This window comes from Neopsephotus bourkii, unplaced genomic scaffold, assembly GCF_033783945.1.
Source record: "Neopsephotus bourkii isolate Nb327-2 ecotype Australia unplaced genomic scaffold, CSIRO-AGI_Nbou_v1 NB_1250, whole genome shotgun sequence".
NCBI lineage: Eukaryota > Metazoa > Chordata > Aves > Psittaciformes > Psittacidae > Neopsephotus > Neopsephotus bourkii.
Genome location: NW_026901735.1, coordinates 5217045 through 5240160, shown reverse-complemented (window position 1 = coordinate 5240160; position 23116 = coordinate 5217045). Strand labels below are relative to the sequence as shown.

General features: G+C 43.9%; 2 protein-coding genes across 4 annotated transcripts in view; both read left to right on the top strand.

Moving 5' to 3' along the window:
• Nucleotides 1-485: 485 nt before the first annotated feature.
• LEPROT (leptin receptor overlapping transcript) lies at nt 486-11454 on the top strand. Of its 3 annotated transcripts, none has more exons than XM_061364919.1 (4): nt 486-603; nt 770-845; nt 1610-1796; nt 2962-6148. In XM_061364919.1, exons 1-4 carry the CDS (start codon nt 588-590, stop codon nt 3076-3078), a joined length of 396 nt encoding a protein of 131 aa, XP_061220903.1. In that variant the 5' UTR covers nt 486-587; the 3' UTR covers nt 3079-6148. The 3 variants fall into 3 exon arrangements, with proteins under 3 accessions (XP_061220903.1, XP_061220904.1, XP_061220905.1); XM_061364920.1 differs by lacking the exon at nt 2962-6148 and adding an exon at nt 11288-11454 and having other exon boundaries at nt 527-603; XM_061364921.1 differs by lacking the exon at nt 2962-6148 and adding an exon at nt 2067-2820 and having other exon boundaries at nt 527-603.
• LEPR (leptin receptor) overlaps nt 1665-23116 on the top strand; it is a 63495-nt gene continuing 42043 nt past the window's right edge. The window contains exon 1 of the mRNA XM_061364914.1: nt 1665-1796. The gene's annotated coding sequence lies outside the window, so the exon portion shown is untranslated. The remainder of the gene's footprint in view (nt 1797-23116) is intronic.

Below are 23116 nucleotides of genomic sequence, written 5' to 3'. Positions count from 1 at the left end.
ATGTAAAGGGCTGTACAAAACCTCCCTCGGAAAGGCTGGTTTTGGGTCAAAAACGGGATCTCAAAAAGATGATAAAAACGATGTGCCCTTCTTGGTGTGGACTCGCGGGAGGGTGGATGATGCAGGTACTGAGAAGGCACTATATGAGGTGAGCCTGTGGCCATTTTTGGGGGCTTTTCATAAGTAGTTTGTAAAATGGCAGTGACTGATGTATTGGGAGTCATTAAAACTGTGTTTATGTACTTAAATCCTGCCCGTGCACACATTTATACATGTGTTTATACACTATATACGTGTGTTTGCGCATATCTGCATTAAACGCCCGCCCTGCGGCCTGTCTGGACTCAGCGCAGCACCGCTCCGTTACCATGGCAACGAGTGCCTCGACCCTGCCGCTTCCCCTCAGCGCCCGTGCCTTAAAGTGGGCACCGTCCCCCAGCGAGGGCGGGACAGCACGGAACCTCCCAACAGCTGGCACTGCCCTTTTAAGGCAGCTTTTCACGTGACGTGAGGAGGTGGGGCAAGAGGCTCGGTAGGCGGAAGTCACCCGCCGCCACCTCAGCTCGGCGTCGGTCAGAGCCCCGGACATGGCGGGTATCAAAGGTACCGAGCGCCGCCGTCCCACGGGTCTGAGGCTTCTCTGAGGGAGCGGAGCGGCCGCGTCGCTGCTTCCGTCCCCCAGGCATCGCCTCAGCGGGGATGGAGGGAGGGGGTCACCGGTAACCGGTGGGGCAGCTCCCGCCTCACCGCCTGCCTTGTGCCGTTGCAGCTCTCGTGGGGCTGTCCTTCAGCGGAGCCATCGGGCTGACGTTCCTGATGCTGGGATGCGCCTTGGAGTACTACGGGTGAGCGGGACGGCTTCGTTCCCAAAGCTTCCCCTTCGTGTATGTTAATGGAGGTGTTAATCTCCTCTAACGGAGCTGTTTGGCTCTGGGTATCTAACAGCAGTTGCCTGCTTCCTGGCTCTTGACACATGGCAGCTTGTTGTGGTTAAGTACCCCTCCTTAGCCAGTACTTGCGCTTCCTTTAAACAGTTAGTGTAAACAGCCCTGTATTTTCTCAGGAGAAGCGGTGCCATCTTGCTAAACAGTGACATTTAACCTCGCACAGTGCTTTCCCTTACTTCCCTGTTTCTGTGAAGAGCCCTTCTACCACAAGACTCCAGTTGGGATGTCTCGCACGCTTAAAGCACAGAAGGGGGAGTGCGAGGCTGCGCCTTCACAGCCGGCTTGTTTATCCTCCGGGATCCTTTAATTTGGGAAAGCTGTTGGTTCCCATCCCGCTCGTGTGCGTTTCCTGTTGCTGTGCGGGGACTGTTGGTTTTGTGTGGCTGTGGTGCGAGTTGAATCAGAACCGTGATGCAAATATAAAATAAACTAATGCTTGGCCTTGTGAGAGTGGTTCCTGCTCTATGTGAAGTCATACGAGTGTGTGTACAAGGAAAATGATCCAGGATTGCCTCTTTGGGTGAAAGCATGTGATTAAATCTGCTTTTCAAACCAGGAAGTACAATCACAGTTGTTGCAGTTACTTTTTTCTATGCAGAAGATACCTTTTATTGGAGCGTCCATCTAAACTGATTATATGTTTCCTTTCTCCCCCTCCCCAGTGTATACTGGCCTCTGTTTGTCTTAATATTTTACTTCATCTGCCCCATTCCCCACTTCATTGCAAAAAGAGTCAGTGATGACAGTGATGCAGCCAGCAGTGCCTGCAGGGAATTGGCATATTTCTTCACAACTGGGATTGTTGTTTCTGCCTTTGGATTCCCTATAATCCTGGCACGGGTTGAAGCGGTAAGTCCTGCTTGCTGATCTTTATTGAAAGACACCAGTTACTGAGTATAATCTTTAAGTGCAGTCTTGCTGCTGTAAATCCTGTCTCTAATTTCATTATTGTGATACATGACTAGAAAGTGTAGCTGGCTGTTCTCCAGTTTTCTTTTGGCCTAACACAAGATACTGTCTCCTCCTACATCTTGTGCCTCTTTGTCTCATCAACTTTCGCAACGCTTCCTGCACCACCTTCCTTATTTTGATCTCAGAATATCTACTCTCTCCATTTAGGATGCTGAAAACTTGGTGACTGGAGTGCATTAGCAGTTAAAAGATAAAAGGCCAAACTTCCAGAGCTGCCCTTCTGGTTTTCAAAGCGTTTCCCAAGCTCATGCTTTGCCCCCTCAAAGTCTGAGGACATTCTGCTAACTTCATTTCTCTTTGCTTTTTGAGCCGCTCTTCAGTGGTGAGGTTTAAGTCACGTTTGCTTGCAAGGCAAAGGACTCTCTTTGCCTTGTCGTGTCTTCCAAACTACCCAAACATGTTTGTGTGTTGCATTGTTTTTCTCCCTTCAGTATTTCAGTTCTGCTTAAAACCTGTGTGCTTAGTTTTAATTTATTGGTAATGCACGATTTTCCTGATGCTGCTTTTGTGGGATCTAAGTTGTGGACCTGAGAGTAAGCAGAACCAGAAGTGACCACGAGAGGGAACTCTAATTCATAGCTCTGTCTTTTAAGCACAGACGTCGCTTATTTGAGTACATTTAGTCGAGCGGCTTGATAAAACAAGCTACTTTGAAGCCCACATTCTGTTTTCCGTGCTTGTTACTGGCATTGCAAAGGCGAGCTTTTATTTCGCTGCATAGCAGTTAAAGGAGAGCAGTGGTTTCACCAAAATTATCTATCATTAAGGGATGTTTTAGTGGTTTGTATGGCAAAGTAATTATTTTGTTGTAAACCAGCATTAGCAGTCTCTTGAAGTGTTATATGAGTACATGTACGTAGGAATATGAGTGGTTGCTAATTGAATAATTCATCACATAAATTGGATTATTTCTTGTCTTTTTTTTTTCCTTTATGCTTTTAGCACCTTTCTGTAGTATTTAATTTAGTTTATCTAATGCATCTAAAGAACTGGCCTGAACCTGGAAGAACTGCTTTGATTGTTTCATTTCCTTGCATTTCAGATCAAATGGGGAGCCTGTGGTCTGGTGCTGGCTGGCAATGCAGTCATTTTCCTTACTATTTTAGGCTTTTTCCTTGTGTTTGGTAGAGGAGATGACTTTAGCTGGGAGCAGTGGTAGGACATCGCTCTGGTGCTGGTAATATTTCACAGCATGTATCACCATATGTATCCTCTGTGTGTGTATATGTGTATATGTTATAACAGCTGTGTGCATGCACGCTGAGGTGGATGTATGTGCATATACATGTAGCTTTACATTACCACATCATAACATGCTTTTTTAAAGTGCTTTTCAGCCAAAGGGAAAAAGCCCCTGTGACATCTGTCCTGATGTAATCAGTAAAAGCTGGAATCACTGTTGCAGACCTGTTCCTAATCTTAAAGTTTACATAACATAAGCCTTTTTATGCATTTTTTCGCTATATGTGCATTAACTTTTGTTTTAATCATAGTAGTACCATTGACATGTGATACTGGTCAAGCATGCCTGTTGGGTTTTAACTGTGTAATCAAAGTAGGCCAAGATAAAGATGATCCTAATTGGTATTCTTCAACTTGATCATCTTTCTGCTTTGATTAGGGGTGAACAAAGACTTGCTTTTCATTTCCGTACTCATAATTTTAGTGTGTTTTTCCTGATAACATCAAATCAAATATAGGTTTTTCAACTCTTTTACTACCTAATGAAAGAAAAAAGAAACTAACCCTGGTTAAACATCTTTCCACATATGGTGTTCATTTGAAATATAATTCTCCTTCCCAAGGATATTCAGACTTTACACCTGTGGTTATACTTTGGGAATAATATAATGTAATGCTTTGAGCTGACATTACTTCTCTTAGAAAGGTTCACAAAAGAAGTAGCTATGCACAGGACACTTACAAACAGTGTAATATTGAACTCTGTATTCTTGTGTGTGAAATGCCTGAATTCCAAAGTGAGTGTTCCCTGGGGTAGGACTTCTTATCTCTTCTGTTCTCATTGCTTTCAAAACATACTTATTCAACTGCTATTTTTTTGGCTGTAACAGAAGATTGTTCTATTAAACACTATATTTTTAAAATAGCATTATTCTTCACATAATCACACTTTTAAAAGTAAACTTTCCTACTGGTTTGACTTGCTGAGTCCTGCAAAGTATGAAGGCATGTCCTTGGGTAAAATGCATTCTGGTACAACCCTCACTCAAGAAGACCTTTCAGTAATCTGCAAAGGGGTAAAGAATAGATGCCTTAGTTTATCCTTTCATATTAAAATAGACATAAAGAGGTTTCTGCTGTGTGAAGGAAGAAGCTGAGCTCCTGCCTAGGGTATGTTTTACATTTGCAAGTTCTTTAGGCTAGAAGGTTGCAACTGAGTGTTTTATAGTCGTGTGAGTCAGTTCACAGCTGACTGCTGTCACCCTGTGTAGCTGTGAGAGACGCCGTGTGAGGAGGTAATAGAATCCACGCTACAAGATGTGGCAGCTTCATCAGTGCAATGCTTTTTGCCTCCTAAGTTGTGTGCAACTATTGCTGCTGCTCTCCAAACTCTCCCAATACTCATGTACTGCAGAATGGGGCCCTGTGGGTTGCTGTGCAGAGCAAAGATCCAAGACTTAATGTTACATGAGCATTCTGCTAATGGGTACAGAAACTGTGCTGTGGGCCAAGTAATGTAACATCACTGAAGTAGGAATGGAATATCAGGTTTCAGGAAGGGTAATTATATGTTTTAGGTTTAAACTTCAGATGTGTGTATGGTGAACAGTGCTGAGGAATGCCGAGTAGCTCTGTTTTATACTGAAGTGTGCCTAGGCTGTCATTCTTGTACAGAAGAGCTAACATGAAAGGAAATGTTCTTTTCTGCATGTTAATGCTTCGTCAAAAACATAACAGGAATATACTTGTAAATATGCTGTGCATAAGCAAGTGTCTTCTTCCTGACTTTAGATGAAATATCTTGGACACTACTAATTTGTAAAGTACTGTTGTGGAAATTGTTCTAACTGTGAGCCGAGTTATTTGGAGTAAACATGGCTTCTCCTGCTTTGAGTTTTGAAGAAGGTGCTTTTATTTCCCCTATAAATGGCATTTTTCATTCAAATTACTGAAGTAAACCAGCAACAATAACACACAGTATCAGTGCCTGATCCTGTCAATGCCTAATGTCATTGCTAACAGTCCTCTTTAACTCCTGTTAAAATACTCATGTGCTTGCAGGGTTCTTGAATATTTTTACTCCTTAGAATTTATGTACCAAAGGCTGCAATAGAAGTCTCCAAAACTGCTCAATTACTGATGAAATTATGGAATCATTCTTTGTAGAATCTGTTGTGGATCTGTTAGTGTGCTTGTGCAGATAGAGGCGCAGGCTGTAAGCATGTGACAATCTAAAATGAGGAGGATGACTAGGAATTGCAGTGTTGAGGCTGTCTCTTGGACAAATGATTCCATTGTGCTGTATTTCCTCTGGTATTCCTGTGGTTGGTGGGTGCCTCAGGAAATGGCAGGTCAGTGTTGAGTGGAGGAAGTCAATGCTTTGCTTTATGTTGTCTTTTGAAGCAGCTTGGGCACTAATCCCTAATGTGAACTTCCTGCCGTTTTCACCATGGACTTTCATTTTAAGATGTGTTAACTTTCAGAATTGAGTTTCACAGTGTTTAAACCATGGAAACCTTCCTTGACCTCTTGAAAAGTAAATCTGCTTCAATGAGTCTTTGATACCAAACAGGGTGAAAGAACTTGTCAGTGCTTTTTTTTATGAAGAGCTTCACTCATTCACATGAACCTGGTGCTTTGATGGCCAGTACTGGGCATGGACTGTCACTATCCACCAGTAGCTATTTACTGTGGTTTCTCTGAAATTGTTTTCCTCTATGGAAGTGAATACTATGTATCCAAAGTGCCTTAATTTCCATACTATGCCAATTTTGTGAGCGCATATACATGGCAATATCACTGTGTTTCATAGCTGAAGTTCTGTGACTGCATTTTATAAAGCTTCCTTGTGGACTAACCATGTTTTCTGTAATTCAGAATGCAGTGCAGCTTTTGTAACTTTTGTACACAGGGGTTTTATTTCCTGTGATCGCCAGGTTCTTCAGATGAAGCATTAAAACATGGAAATTAAAATATATCCTACTTTTCTTTTTTGATTGTCTAATAAAACTGACTTTTTGAATTGTCTAATAAACATCTGATGCTTACATGTGTGTTTGTCTTTAATTTCAAGGGGTGACAACAGAATCTTGTGTGAGAGGAAAGAGAAAACATCCAGTGGTGCTTTCATAATGGCGTGATGAACGGATTTCTGGGAGCCATGGTGTAATTGTGAGAGATATGGCATGCATTAGAATGTGTTGCAGAGGCTGTATTCAACTATGCTGGTAAATTATAACACTTACCTCTTATGGACATGGTCAATCTGTGGTCTTTAAGGTGTTCAAAAGAAAATGGTATGTGAAATAGTACTTGACCTCTTCCACTCTCCTTGCTTCAAGTGACTGTAGAGTAAGGCACATCAGCACTGGGCAGGGATGCAGCAGGTATCACAGCTCTATTTCTTTTCTAGGTAAGCACTCCTGTAGCTAGGTTGATGAATATATTGAACTGGGTGATGCTGGTCTTACCAGTGCTTGGGAAAAGGAAGCCTGCTCTGTTAGTTTAATAACTGTGAAAGCACAAGGTGGCTGTACTGTTTGTGTTCTGAATACCCAATGCTCTCTGTTGACAGCAATGATTTGAGCAACAAGGCTTTGGAGAAGGTGAGTATGTTTGTGTTTTGGATCAGTTAGCTGCTGGCTTTGCAAAATGAACGCTTGGGGTTGCTGTTCTGTACTGCCACCCCAACTCATGCTTTGCGTTTAGAGTAACATCAGGCTCTAGGCTTGGTTCCTGAGACTCCCTTATTTAATCTGGTTCTGGATTTGCTAGCAGTGTCTGTATAGTAAAACTTCTACTTCTTGTGCTTCTCGCCCTTGTTCTTGTAGCTGCTTATTTTTGTAGTTAGCAGAGCTGTTCCCTGTCAACATATACTTAACTGGGGGGAAGAAATAAAATACACATAAGGGGTCAGGATCAGTGGATACCAGGCAGACTCTTGTACTGGTTTTCATAGAATCATAGAATGGTTAGGGTTGGAAAGGACCTTAAGATCATCAAATTCCAATCCCCTGCCATGGGCAGGGACACCTTGCTCTAAACCATATCACCCAAGGCCTCGTCTAACCTGGCCTTGAACACTGCCAGGGATGGAGCATTCACAACCTCCCTGGACTTTTGAAGTCTCTTCAGTCCTTTTAGAAAGCTGGTGACTTTCCTAAAGAGTTAGGACCTTGGGTAACATTCTAAAGCCTTGAAACAGACTTTAATCCCTTAAAATGAGTGTAAGCTCATTAATACCCAGGAGTTAAGCAAAGTCATCCTAGTCACCCATATGCAGATTTTCTTATTGTTAAACAAAAAACAATGTAAAGCTTTAAAATGATCTCTCTAACTCTGATCTCAATTGTTAACACAGCAGGACTTTAAAGATACCACATCACTTACTCTGCAGGGATTGTTTCTGATCTAGGATAATGGATGAAAATACTGTTTCATTAAGCTGGATGCACCCCAGGTACTAATGGCTAATTGATTTGTTTAAGTGGCCCCTGCAAATACATGACCAGTATGCAGACAAGGGCTGATCACTGACTGAGGGATTGGGATTAAATTTTAAAGATGAGATGAACACTTTTAAAGAAATACGTTCTCCAAAAGCCTGGTCCCGTATTTGTCTTGTTCTGCTTCTTTATATTGAGTTTTATTTGAGCTGCATGTTTGGGTTATCATCAAAAATTGGTTATAGTAGTTTATACCCCATGAGTAGCACTTCAGCTGGAGGTACTTGTCATAGAATCATAGAATGGTTTGGGTTGGAAAGGACCTTAAGATCATCAAGTTCCAACCCCCCTGCCATGTGCAGGGACACCTCACACTAAACCATCTCACCCAAGACTTTTTCCAACCCAGCCTTGAACACTGCCAGGGATGGAGCATTCACAACATCCCTGGACAACCCATTCCAGTGCCTCATCACCCTCACAGTAAAGAACTTCTTCCTTAGATCCAATCTAAACTTCCCCTGTTCCAGTTTTAACCCATTACCCCTTGTCCTGTCACTACAGTCCCTAACGAAGAGTCCCTCCCCAGCATCCCTATAGGCCCCCTTCAGATACTGGAAGCTGCTCTGAGGTCTCCATGCAGCCTTCTCTTCTCCAGGCTGAACAGCCCCAACTTTCTCTGCCTGTCTCCATACAGGAGGTGCTCCAGCCCCTGATCATCCTCATGGCCTCCTCTGGACTTGTTCCAACAGCTCCGTGTCCTTTTTATGTTGAGGACACCAGAACTGCACACAATGCTCCAAGTGAGGTCTTACAAGAGCAGAGTAGAGGGGCAGGATCACCTCCTTTGACCTGCTGGTCATGCTCCTTTGGATGCAGCCCAGGATACGGTTGGTTTCTGGGCTGTGAACACTCACTGAGGCTGGCTCATGTTCAGTTTCTCACTGAATTTTTCACTTCTTTTATTAATCGAATATTTCACTTCTTTCTTCTGGAATTACTACTTCCATTGACTAGTTCTGAATTTATCAAATATTCTGGGTTCTCTTTCTTTCTTGTGGCTCATTTTAAATGGGCTGGTTTATTGTTCCCTGCATCCTTATCCATGAGAGTGATCAGCCCCTGTCTTTCTGCTGACTATCAGCACTTGGAGATGCTTATGGCTATCTATGAAGCAGATGCTGCTGGGGCGGGGATGGGGACTATAAAAACATGTCCTTTTTTCCCCCAGAAAGTTCTTGGGAGATAGGAGGAGGGTTGTTTCCAAACCGAGACTAAACCTATGGCTTCCTTTAATGGAGTAATCTGTGTAATGAACATAATTGTGCAAAATTACACATAATAGAGTCTCGTGTTAGAGTCTTTGCTTATAGGGAAGACTTCTTCCTGTGGAACATGCTTATAGCATTGCTGTCTATTAAAGTAAAGGATTTAATACATGTAGTTCCAGTGGCCCTCCCAGGTGTTGTGCTCTGGAACCCTGATGTAGTCATTGTTAGCGGTTTGCTTGCTGGTGGGAGCTGCCTGTGCTATGCTGTGTTTTTAACTGCATGTTTTCCTGGGGAACCTGATAAAATTAACTGCTTGTTTTGTGAGGTTTAAAAACCCAAACCACGCACACAACCCCCCCTCGAATCGTATTGAGGCTCAAGCTGTATATAATGTATTTGAAACCCTTAAGTGGAGAATACAGGCTCAAACAGAGCTCAGGGCAAAAAAGGGATGTTGGTGTCTCCTGATAGGTCCAGCAGGTCAGCTGAGGCTGTGAATTCTCGGTTTATCACCTGCTTTGAGCTTCATTTGGCAGTATCCTGGTGAAGGTGCTTTCATTTTCTTGGTCAATATTAATGACAGAAGCTGCTTGGATGTTTTTGTTTGCTTGAGGATTTGGGGAGAAGTTAAACAGTATTTCTTGTGCTTTATAAAGCATATACTTGGAATAAGAGGATTGATTGTGATATTTATATGTTTTGCTTACCCTTTGTTGTGACCAATCTGGGCTTGTGGTTTTGTTACTCATGTAATTCCTGCCTAAGACTAGTATCTCACAGTATAATAGGAGCTTTCTTAGCAGTCTTCCATCCTTAAAAGAAAAAAAGCCTTTACGTGAGACAGCAACAGAAGCTGCAATAGCTGTAACTTGTTGGCTGCTGATCACGTGCTCCTTTGGAAGCTGGTGGGAATTTGCTGTTGGGGTGATGGGGTGGGGAGAAGAGATGAGAGAGGCTCGACACAGTGAGGTGCTGACACCGTGATGTCTGAGGGCAACCTGTGATCATGCTCATGAGTCACTCCTGTGCCACAGACTGTCCTTCCTGTCTCACTGGGTTTCTTCTGGCTGCACTAAATACAATATAGGGGAGATGTTGGCTACAGAAATCCATATGCTGTTATTCCCACAGAGGGCATTTCACTCCAGGATAAGATTTAACAGCTTGTCCTTGTTCCTAGTAACATGGTTCAGTGTCACTCACTGTGTCCAATCTTTCTTTGATAGTCTGTTTTCTGAACTAAATACTAATGAATGAAATGACACATTATGGTGTTTTTATACAACTCTGTGATGATCAAACAGTTTCCCAGAGAATAAATCTCAAACAGAACTCTGCTCTTAGGTTAATTTTAAAATATCAAGAGATGCAGGATGTTTCTCATATGCATACATAAAGTAAATCTTACCTTTTGAATGGGGTAAAACACAATAATAGACTTTAAAGAGCACTCCAGAGCATGCTATCTCTTCTATTCATTCCTTCAAAACAGATTATATTCTTAACAAGTATTTTGCTGTTTAATTAAAATCTACAGCAGAAAATATATTAGTTTATACAAATCTTGTAATAGCTAAAGAGCTGCTCTACTGTATCTGTCTTCAGATAACTTCAAAGTGCACGGTCTTTATCTGATAGTCTCTTAGAATCATAGAACAGTTAGGGTTGGAAAGGACCTTAAGGTCATCAAGTTCCAACCCCCCTGCCATGGGCAGGGACACCTCACACTAAACCAGGTCACCCAAGGCCTTGTCCAGCCTGGCCTTAAACACTGCCAGTGATGGAGCATTCACAACCTCCCTGGGCAACCCATTCCAGTGCCTCACCATCCTTACAATAAGGAACTTCTTCCTTAGGTCCAATCTAAACTTCCCCTGTTTCAGTTTGAACCCGTTATCCCTTGTCCTGTCACTACAGTCCCTAATGAAGAGTCCCTCCCCAGCATCCCTATAGGTCCCCTTCAGATACTGGAAGCTGCTCTGAGGTCTCCATGCAGCTTCTCTTCTCCAGGCTGAACAGCCCCAACTTTCTCAGCCTATCTTCATACAGGAGGTGCTCCAGCCCCTGATCATCCTCGTGGCCTCCTCTGGACTTGTTCCAACAGATCCATGTCCTTTTTATGTTGAGGACACCAGTACTGCACACAATGCTCCAGGTGAGGTCTCATGAGAGCAAAGGGGCAGGATCACCTCCTTCGACCTGCTGGTCACACTCCTTTGGATGCAGCCCAGGATACGGTTGGTTTCTGGGCTGCAAGCGCACACTGAAGCCGGCTCATGTTCATTTTCTCATCGACCAGCACCCCCAAGTCCTTCCCCGCAGGGCTGCTCTGAACCTCTTCTCTAAGTGAGTGATGTGTAAAGTTGATCACGATTCAGCAGATATCTTCAATTTGGATTCATATTAGTCAGGTCCCTTCAGACACCTAAAGATTGATGCAGGTGTCTCTTGTCCCTCTCCTCTTTTACAGCAGTTGTACTCCAGTTGCTGGAAGTTCCAGGCTCTCTGGAATAAGAGAGTGAATTTTCAACCCCCAGAGTGAGCAATTGCAAGCAGTCCTTGTTCCCTGGCCCTGATGGGGCTGAGCTATTGTCAGCTCCAGGTGTCACGGGAAGCTGTGTCAAAAGCAAGTCACACATTCAAAACAACTTGACAAACACTGATTTGCGGGTGGTATTAACGACAGGAAGAAGAGCAGGCAAGTGGTGGAACTATGTCATAAAATACTAGTTGTTTCTGGATGCAAATTGATGGCTCTGACTTCCAATTCCTTATTACTTAAGATGTGTGTGTAACAGAGAGAGGCTAAAAGTACTTGGTGTTCTTCTGTAGGAACTGACTCTCAGATACAGCAAGAAACCACTCTGAGATAAGAGTTTCTTTATCCAGAGAGAAGCAGCTTGGGCAATTATAGTTGTTCCTTTTGAGTGCTATTATCTTGATTGTCCTTGCCCTATTTTCCCTCATTTGCCTTTTGGTGTCTTTGCTATTAAAGCCAGGAGTTGTGGTATAGCAACACACGTCTAAAAAAACCAAATATATATAAGCACTGCCTTATGTAAGGAAAACAGGATAAGTGGAATAACCATCCCTGGCAGTGTGCACAAAGCATGTAGATGAGGCCCTCAGTGCCATGGGTTAGTGGGGCCTTGGCAGTGCTGGGGAACGGTTGGACTGGCTGAGCTTAAAGAGCTTTTCCAAACCAGGTGATTCTATGATTTTTAACTCTTTCACTAGCTCTGATTTGGCATATTTGGATGGTTTTTAACCTTCTGTTTTAAGTAAACTCTTCACTCATGTCCTAAGCTCTGCACAGAATGGAAGAATTCCTAATGTCTGTTTTATCATTCTTGAATGTATATGCTCTGGCAGTGTCTATGATTCACTGGGTGAAGTTTGGTCAATAATAGTTTCTCAGGCTGTAAGGTATTTTTAAATGCATACCTTTGATTAGGTATGAAGATGGCCCAATTTTTGTTTCATCTTGTGTTTATACACTGAATGCTCCTGACAATTGGTGGAAGTCAATGTCAGCACTGATACCTCTGCATGCTTGATATCTATGATGTCTATGCCAAGCTGGACAGAACCTTGGGCAACCTGCTCTAGTGTGAGGTGTTCCTGCCCATGGCAGGGGGCTGGAACTGGATGAGCTTAAGGTCTTTTCCAACCCAAACCATTCTATGCCTCTGTGTTTCTTTTTTCTTTAGTGACAAGAATAACCACACCTATAGACAGTAATAAAGTCAATTTTGGCGGATCATTTACACATAGATCCCGAACTTTCTGCTTCTGTGTAAAAGGCTTTATAAGTAAATCAAGAGTAAAACCATCATTCTTCCATTTGTTTGTCTGACATTTAAGCTCCCGTTTTGATTATACACAACCCCTCTCAGTTATGGTGTGAGGTATTACAAGTTACTGAAGCTAATTGTATTCTCCTCACTAAATCTCTTGAGTAATGTGCAGGTAATGAGGAAGTCTGTAGGTAAACTCATTATGAGGATCAGTCGATATGTGTTTTCCTGTAGTGCTTTTAGTAATTGGGTTAACTTGATAGCATTGCCCTGGCCTTCGGAAAACTTTCTATTGCAGTAATAGGCCATTTGTTATTACTGTACTTTTAGTTGGAGACTGAGCATGTCCCCATTTAAACATCAAACCTTCCTCCCCAAAATGAAACCTCTCGAAGGCCAAGCTGGTTGGGGCTTGGAGCAAGCTGCTCTATTGGAAGGTGTCCCTGCCCGTGGCAGGGGCTTGGAACTGGATGAGCTTTAAGGCCCCTTCAGCCCAAAGCGTTCTAGGATTAGTTTTATTAATCCTGTTCAATAGTCAATTGTATCTAACCTCAACCCACACACAAAGAAACTGGAATAGTGGAAATAAGAAGGTGGGGAGGGAAAGGCACCTGATGCGTCACTGGGGCTACCGTGGGTGCTGCAGTGTTAGAAGCCATTCAGATGTGCTGCAGTCAGATGTGTGATGGAATAGTGCTGCGTTAAATGTGACCTTTCTGAAGGGAAAACCTGTCTGAACTGAATCATCAAATCAGGTTTGTGTTTGACACCCTTCAAGTGGAGGCCTTTTGGCTAAAATACCTAATCAATACGGGAGAATCTTGATGTTTGGAGATGCAGAGGACCTCTAAATGTGCAAAACAGAGGACTATTCTGTTTTAAACAGAGTGCAAGGTGTGAGATATGAGTGAAAGACTAGAGTGTGTTCTGTACCTGAATCTTCTCTTCCACTATAATCTAGTCCTAGCACAGTGTTTTGTTGTTTTGTCTCTGTGTGGAAGGACTGGAATTCACGTCTGCTCTCCTCCTGATCCAGATCTGAAGGTTCACTGGTGTTTATGTGGGTCCCTGCCAACAGACACCAGCATGAGAGGGCTGACTCCTTCCCTGCCCATTCTTCTCATCTTCTCCAGCATGATCAGTGCCTTAGCCTTTGCCTCCTCGTGCAGAGCAAGAGCACTTGGCAAAGGGAGGTAATACTGTCTGAGGGAGTGTTTCCCATGGGGAGTTCATGTGGGAATGAATCATGTCACATAGATCTTCTTCCCCACAAGCCTCACTCAATGCATCCGCATACTCTGAGCCTACTCCCCATGGCAGTGAAAACTGGGGTTGCTACAACAGGAAGCAGCTGTCCAAGCCAGTGGTTGTTGGCTTGGTGTCTGTGCCCTGCTGCTCCCTTTTTGCTGCCGAATAGAGAGGATATATTCAAAACCCAGTGCCCCAGCCCCCAAGTACGAGGGTGCAGCACCCTTCCTGCTGGCAGTGGGTAGGTGGTTCCTGCTGGTCCCCTTCACAGGGACTTCACCCCCTTTTGTTGGGGTTTTGTCTCCTTGTTGACCCTTTTCCCTCAGATCAGCATCCCATGATCTTCCCTTCAGTCACACCTCCTCTGTGCCAGGGCTATCTGTACACATCATTTCCGCCCCAGCAGGGTCCATCTGCTTCTTGCTCTTGCTTCTTCCCTTATCTGCCCCTTTCTAGCCCATTTTTCCCTGTTTTCCCACCACACACTCTTTCTATACTCTTGTATTGCTTTTCTCATGCTGTTTTCCCATGCTGTGCCTTCCTCCTCACGCATTACTATTTGTCTAGAAAACAAGTCATGCACAATGTCAACAGAAAAGAGTTCACCCATTCCCACTTCTTTTTCCACTCTGTTTCTCTCATTTCCTTCCCAAACTATTGGCCACTTACGTTGGAATGTTCCCTGACCTTCTGAAATTCAGCTCTGGCTCTGAAAAGTTACTGAGACAGAAATGTTTGCACTGCTTCACATAACGTCTCAGCAACCCAATACATCTGGTTTTGAGACACATTTAAGATGTGCTTTCGAATAGGTCTTAATCACACAATATGGATGAAATACTGCTGGATTTTGGAGTCTCCAGTTGAAGAACATTGGTGGGTTTGCTTCTTTTCTGGACCACCTTTTTTGCCCTACTGTAGAAAGGCCTCTGAAGCTATCCTGGATGGATACATCATCCATTCCTTTTTCAGAGAGGAAGAGTACATCTGAAAAGAGCCATGAAAGGCCTGTGTGATGTTCTCTCTATTTTAGGAATGTTTCTCCCTTTTGATCCACTCCGCTCACTCCAAACACTTTTTCCTAGGAAGTGTTTAAGCACATCTTTGCTTAGGGGAGAAGTTGTGGAGGATCTCATTCTGCTACTCTAAGTTAGAGATGTATTAAACACTCTAACATCATAGAATCCCAGACTGGTTTGTTCTGGAAGGGACTATAAAGCTCATCCAGCCCCAACCCCTGCCATAGGCAGGGACCCCTTCCACTGGAGCAGCTTGCTCCAAGCCCCTGTGTCCTTGAACACTGCCAGGGATGGGGCAGCCACAGCTTCTCTGTGCACGGAGGGAAATCAACATGTAAGAACATGTGGAGGGCTTGTTTCTGTTTTACCCACCACTGGACACAGGAGAAGCAGCTTTCAGTAGTTGTTTTTATAGTAACTTGATCGTGCCTTTGTACTCTCAGTCTTTACACTGATATGAACTACGGAAAGGTGCAGCAATAGGCACCTGTTCTCTAGTATTGTATGTCCTTGCTTCATTTCCTCATCTGCCAAAGAGGGTCATGTTTTGCTGTCTCAACATCTTGCTGTTGTAGCGTTCGAATGGAGTTTAACCATGCCACCTTGCAGCAATAAGACCTCTTGGAGAGCACAATAAGGCTTCCAGCACTAAATCAGGACACTGCAAGCTTGGGAGTGTTCTGCCAGGGACAGGGATCCCCAAGAACAAAGCTGAACTGAGCAAGGTTGGAATCACACAATCACAGGTTGGGAAAGACCTTGAAGATCCAGTCCAACCATTCCCCAGCACTGCCAAGGCCACCACTGACCCATGGCACTGAGGGCCTTGTCTACATGGCGTGTGAGCACTTGCAGGGTTGTGTTCTGGGTCTCACTGTAACTTCCATGAACTAAACTGATAGGTATGGAGGGGTGCAAGGACAGGAGATATAGAGAAACACGTGAAAATGATAAACCAACTAATAAGAGGCTGGAAGGATTGTGTGAAGGGCAGCAGAGGCAGAGCTCAGAGTGGACCATGCTGCTTTGCTATTCCAACAGGCTCAAATAAAAGCTACACAGAAGACCTTGTTCAAAGAAATAATAGTTACCATGTTACCATGATCCCTAAAAGAGGAAACTAAATTACAGAAGGCCTCCAAAAGCAAGATTCGTCTTATTTCCCCATATTGTAGTTTTCTTTCTACATCCATTCTCCTTGCTCCCCCTGGAACTGCGTTTCATGATCCCACACACAGGGCTTAGTCATGTAAAAGAAAATTAGATCAAACATAGTTTTACTTTCTAATGAAAGGAGAAGTAAACTGATTAGAGGAGAAGACAATTCATTAGAAAGCAGGTTTGTTGTTGGAAACACTGCAGAAGTACAAAGGTTAGCACAGCAGACTGGTTTGCTGGAGCTCAGAGGCAGTGCGAGTACAACCTATGATGTAAATGTTACTATAGTAACTAGTGTTTTTATTTAAAAGCCCGGTAAATAGCCATATCAAACCCCATAACTTGTCAAAATGTAAGTTAAACTGCAGAGCCTGCTAGTTGGAGGAACACTTGTTTGGCTAAACTTAGGGTTTTGCTGCCATTTCCCCTCCTAATGCACTCTATGTTCTTCTTGCCAAATTGCATTTTGGCACTCAGGAAATAGGCTTCGCTAATGGAGACAGCACTAATTACCTGGGACCTCTCATGCAGCCTTGTGAAGGGTTAAAAAGGGGTTGAAAATGCCTTCTAGTGAATTTCCTGTAGACATTTCAATTCTGCCTCCCTCAAAAGCCTATTCCTAACAGCTAGAGCTACCTAACTATAAAAGGAATTAAGAATATGTTATGAAATATTATATATTCCTCCCTCATATTCCACTGATTCAGCTGAACAGGAGAGGTGTCCCGTGAGAAACCACGTGTGTTTAGTGCTGCTCGTCCTCCTGCTCCGTCTCTGCTCTCTCCAATCTGCATTGTATGCTTTCATTATAAAGTAATTACAGATGTGCATAAATGAAGACTCAGCCTGTGAACAGCAATAATATATGGGTTTGGGGCTCATCTTTTGCATTTTGAAAACTTCCATGAGCTTTCTGGTGTAAACTCATAGAATCGTAAGATGTTTTGGGAAGGGGCCTTAAAGCTCACCCAGCTCCAACCCCTGCCATGGGCAGGGACCCCTTCCACTGGAGCAGCTTGCTCCAAGCCCCTGTGTCCAACCTGGCCTTGAGCACTGCCAGGGATGGGGCAGCCACAGCTTCTCTGGGCACCCTGTGCCAGCGCCTCAGCACCCTCACAGGGAAGAGCTTCTGCCTAAGAGCTCAGCTCAGTCTCCCCTCGGGCAGGTTCAAGCCATTCCCCTTGGCCTGTCCCTACAGGCCCTTGTCCCAAGCCCCTCTCCAGCTTTCCTGCAGCCCCTTTAGGCACTGGAGCTGCTCTAAGGTCTCCCCTTCAGGAGCCTTCTCTTCTCCAGGCTGCCCCAGCCCAGCTCTCTCAGCCTGGCTCCAGAGCAGAGCTGCTCCAGCCCTCGCAGCATCTCCATGGCCTCCTCTGCACTCGCTCCAACAGCTCCACGTCCCTCTTGTGCTGCTGCCCCAGAGCTGGATCAGGGCTGCAGGGGGGGTCTCCCCAGAGCACAGCAGAGGGGCAGGATCCCCTCCCTGAGCTGCTGCTCACACTCTGGGGGTGCACCCAGCACATGGTTGGCAACAAACTCATGTTAGTTCCTTGTCTAAAAGATGATGAGTGGGTCCTTGCTGTTTACCCTGTTGACATCGCCTTTTCTGTGCTGTGCAGTGAGGCTTTTGTACCTAGACCATTGATGCATTTAAGGTTGATTGTCAGGAGGAAACCCATGTTGTGATGTATTTGGCATGATTTTTTTCCTAACAGATCATGTTCAGAAGCATTTGGGATCATCACAAGCTCAGCAGGTCCTTGCAATGAGGCTGAGATACAAGCTTTGCTATCTGCCAGCTCTACCTTCTCGGAGGGGTTTTGGGACCCTTCAGGCTATGTCCTGCCGGGCTGTGGGGAAGGAGATGTGAAGGGAGCAAGCCTCCTACATGTAGATGTTTCAGACTGAGTTATTTGGTAAACTCTGAGATGGCTCATGTAGTAACACAGATGCTTAAAAGCACAAGAAAACATAAAAATTGGTAATCCTGACGTGTCTATTGACTTGAATTATTAATGTGGGGGGGGAAAGCATGAGGGAAAAGCAGGCAATTTGTCACATATGAATCAAAGCTTTTACACTTCTCTCATGAATAATCTTCAGTGTCTCTATTATCCTGGAGCCTTACCAGCTTTGTGTAATTTCTGCCTGACTCACTGAATTACTTCATCCTCTGCAACTACTTTCTTGTCTCAAACTTCCACTTAAGATGGCAATAGTATATATCACAATCTGCATGTATTTAGATCTTTCCTATTACTATGTAGGAAATTCTTCCACTATATATATAGGAAACTCCTATTATTCCTATATATATCCATATATATTGGAAATTCCAATGTTCCCATATATTTAGGAAATTCCATTATATAGGAAAACTATTATTTAATAAGTTTTTAATCTGTCCCTTGGTATCCTTCTGGTTTTTCCTGCATGCTTTTGGGGATGCAGGAGGGAGCATCCTCTCACAGTGTGTTGTTAAAGCATCTAAACCATGAAGTTCCTTGGACAAAGGCCTTAAGGGTAACACAGTTCTGCAGAATGAGGTGGGGTTTCCATCAATGTGAAATTTAACCTCCACATCAGAACTTATTAAGTCTTTGTCAATCATTTTCCCTGGATTTTTCTCACAGGAGAAGGATCCACTTGCTTTTGGGTGCTTGTCCAGTGTCTTGGAAGCAGAGATGAATTTTATTCTTTCATACAAAGATATGGATTTGGAATCCCACTTCTCTTTTTCCCAGTGGACATCTCCATAGCATGTTACCAGAGCACTCTGTGATAGCTGTGCTGCAGACAGGATGCTTCAGCTGTCCCACTGTTCATGGGCAAACTGCCCTTATCCTGCCATCATATAAGACAAAGGCACAAGTTTTACAAATCTTTGGAGAAGAGAAGATCAATTCTTACTACACCTTCTTCAACAGTGACTCTTGGTGCTGGCATAACACGTCTGGGAGTGAGTCAGTGTTTTAAGACCCCTGTTTCGCTGCCAGCATCTCTGCTGTTACAGGTGTGACTCATTCCTATATGCCTCTAGGGGGAATCACTGTCAATGAGGTTTAGATACCTAGCGGTGAAATGATTCTGTCCTGGAAAGTAAACGTGTGTGTGCTCCAAGAACTGCAATGGTTTTTCCAGTGCAAAGCAACACTTTGTGTCCTATAATGAAATGAATCAACAGGGGACTTTGGAATAATACGATTATCATAGAATCCCATTCTGCTTTGGGTTGGAAAGCACCTTATACCTCCAGGTTTCCTGCAGCCCCTTTAGGCACTGGAGCTGCTCTCAGGTCTCCCCTTCAGGAGCCTTCTCTTCTCCAGGCTGACCCAGCCCAGCTCTCCCAGCCTGGCCCCAAAGCAGAGCTGCTCCAGCATTGGAATTATCCTGCTCTAAAGATGTGTCCCTGGGGTTATCTTTGTTAAATGAATATAGTTACACTTGCATCTATCGAGAGAGAAAATCTGAAGCAGGCAGCTGCAGAGGGATTCCAGCAAAGGAGGAACATGCATGGAATTACCTGGTTGTGTTTGATAACAGTATGTGCAATACATTTTAATGTCTATTCAGTTGTTCCTCCTGGTTATAAGACAACTCTATTTACTTTAAAGCTGGGAGGCTGGGAAAGAGCTGCAGAGAGGTTAAGTGCCAAAGACTCTTGCAGCAGCAAAAATGAATTATTGAGAGCATCCCTTCATGAAGGTAGAGCCCAGCTTTGCATTTCCTTCATTATGAAAACTGACTCTTCACCGCTCGTGGTCATTAAATGGTTTAGAAAAACTTCTGATATACATACCCAAGTGTGATTTGGTTTTATATAGAACAATGATATTTGATTTCTCTGTAGCAGTCCTGTAGTTAGGCTCTTTCACCTGTTTAAATATCAGCTGGTTGACCTGGAATGAATTAAATAGGGTGGATTAGAAGTGACAAAACCCAAGGCAAATGTTGAAACCCACATTAAAACCCAGCAGGAGCCCAGCTGTGCCTAGAAATGACAACTCGAGTCTGGTAGAACCACAGCTGAGCTTCTAACACCTTTTCTAGCTCTTTCAGTGAATAATCACTCAGTTTGCACTGAGTAGCTAATGTTGATATGCTTCAGATACCTGCATCTTTATTCAGAACTGGAAACCTCAGGGAAGTACCCCTGTCTGGATCATGTTGTCACTGGCCTGTCACTGTTGAGGTAGATGGCTGTAGTTTTTGCTCACTGCAGGAGGAAAATAACTTGTGGTTTGGGGTTTTTTGCTCTTGAGCAGGAAGCTTGCAGGTTTTTCTATGAGCCCAGATGAGATCTGGTTGCAGTACCACCTGCCAGCAAGATTATCATCGTCCACATAGATATGCATGTAAAGCTGTGCAGGAAACTGTAGATGGCTTTGTCAGAGGTCAGAGTACTCTCATATGTGAACACAGAGGCTGTATGATTGTGTATAACTGGTGGAAGGGAAGGAATTGCTTTAATGTTGAGGTTTTAAAAGAAATAAACCTTCAAGCTTAAACAGCATTAAGTGCTTTAGTTCTGTCAGCAAAACTCCCCCCACAGGTACATGTTACTTGCCCACAGTCAATTCCAAAGCATGCACTCAGGTCACTGAAGTCTTCTGACGTGCTCTGCATGAACACTTGGGGCTCGGCATTGGATGGCATTTTGTTGTTCCTCGATGTGTAACTCTCTGAAAGGCTCCTGGACCTTTGTTATCCTTATAATGCTCCAAGGGAGAAAGTCTGAGGGGAAGTGTGGAGGCTGAGGGAAAACCAACTCCTGTCGTGGTCATAAAAAGACGCTCTCCAAAAAACGTTCCATGAAGGGCGAGGCCCTAAGAAGTGGGGATGCTGTTGGGGCTGGGAACATTGTGTGCGGTCACAGGTCTGCTAAGCTGGAGTGGATTCCTGCGAATAGACTGGCAGGGGCCAATGTTGTAGGCCCAAGGATTAAGCATGAATTTGATAACACGAAAAGATGAAAAGCTCAGGAGCTCACTCAAGGTGCAGATACAGGAGCAATGGAAGGAAAATCATGGGTCAGTTTGCGTAACATTCTGGATGTCTGTATAGCAATGGATAAAGGATGGAGAAACTGGAAATCTTCGTATTGAGTCAAAACAATAACTGCACTAGCATATGGAAACTTTATGAGATAATTCAGATGTGAAAGGAAAGGCTTGTTCAGAGAGGACTGAAAGCACGGGAGGAGTGAAGCCTTTATCACAAGGATGGGTATGATTTTTGATGACATCCAGCCTTTCTAGGAGGTGAAGTTACTGAAGATCTTTGGGCAAAGATATGAAGAAAAAATAAAAGTAAGTGTTTATTGGATATTGCCAAGGAAGTCATAGAATCCCAAACTGGTTTGGCTTGGAAAGGACTTTAAAACTCATCCAGTCCCAACCCCTGCCATGGGCAGGGACCCCTTCCACTGGAGCAGCTTGCTCCAAGCCCCTGTGTCCAACCTGGCCTTGAGCACTGCCAAGGATGGGGCAGCCACAGCTTCTCTGGGCACCCTGTGCCAGCACCTCAGCACCCTCACAGGGAACAGCTTCTGCCTTATCTCCAACCTGAATTTCCTCTGTTTCAGTTTGAACCCATCACCTCTTCTCCTATCACTACAGTCCCTAATGAAGAGTCCCTCTGCAGCATTCTTGTAGCCCCCTTCAGAAACTGGAATCTGCTCTGAGGTCTCCACGCAGCTTCTCATCTGAGGACCTTTTTAACCAGAGCTGGTTAACATCTTGAGAGAAGACTCTTTAGATTTTAGGGTTTTTCCCCTGGACTGAAAACGTGAAGGTTTAAGGAAACAGCCGAGCAGAGACAAAAGTATTTGAGAAAGAAAACCTCAATAAACTCAGTTATGGTGAAAATCTAATGGGAAGTCAGTCTAAAGAGATGAGTTGTCCAGAAGAGCTGGCATTTTCTTAGCAAGATTATATATGAAAAGCTGGAAAGCACTTGCTCCAATGTGAACTAAAGGTAGGACAGGCAGTAGAGGAGCAAATAGTATTTTCCACAATAGAGTACAACTTTATTTGGAATTGAAAGCTGGGTTAAGTTATTGAAGAGGACTTGTAGAAGAATAACAAAAGCACGTAGGGGTAAATCTGAAAGGCAAAAGACAGAGCAGATGGAACCAAAAGGGTCTCTCAGGGTGACTAAGAAAACGTTCTTGGTAGTGAGGGGAATTCCTACAGATATGGAAAACCTCTGACTTCGTAGTACATTATCTTTAGCCATGTTGTTGATGCTGTCTGGTGACTCTTGAGCAAGCTAGGTAAGTCTTGTCTACATTAAATGACTGTAAAATGTTCAGTGGGTGGAAAGGAACTTTCCAAAGGAAAGAAGAGCAGTCAACAAGTCACAGATTGGCAGACTATGTGATGTGGTTGTTCAGGGGTGCACCTGAAGTCGGAAACCACTGGGTATTTTCAGTAACTCCTGTCTAGTTAAAAAGTGCATGTTATGTTGCACCCTTGGATAACAAAATGTTGCAAACACTTTAGAGAACAAGAGCAGAATTTAAAGAGATCTTGACAAACTGCGGAAGTAGACTGAAATAAACAGGCTGTAATTCAATACAGTGCAAGGCACTTCACTGAGGCATGGTCAACTGCCCAAGCAGGAGTTCTGCAGGAAGGATCTGAGGGTTAGGGAGATGTGCAAACCAAGCCTGAGTCAACACAGGCGCACTGCTGGGAGGGAAAAAAGCAAACATCCTTCTGGGATGTGTAAACAGGGTGCTGTCATGTAAAGGGTGAGATAGTTCCTCCCCCTAAAGAGCACTACCGAGAGTTTGGTTGGAGCACTTTGGACATCGCTGTTCAGAATAGAGGGCGAGCAGCAGGAATAAGCCTGAAGGAGATGAGTTCACCTTAGCAGGTCTCCAGATAAGACGAGCTATAAAGAAAGACTGAAAGAACTGGAACTTCAGCTGATGCAAAGGATGATCCATATGAGACAACGACAAAGCATACATCAGGACTTCTGAAAGGAGGAATTTCCTGTCTTCTGCCTTCCTCGGGTGTATGAAAAAGGAAGGGGATTAAACCTTTTAAAAAGAAAGAAATAAATACACATTAG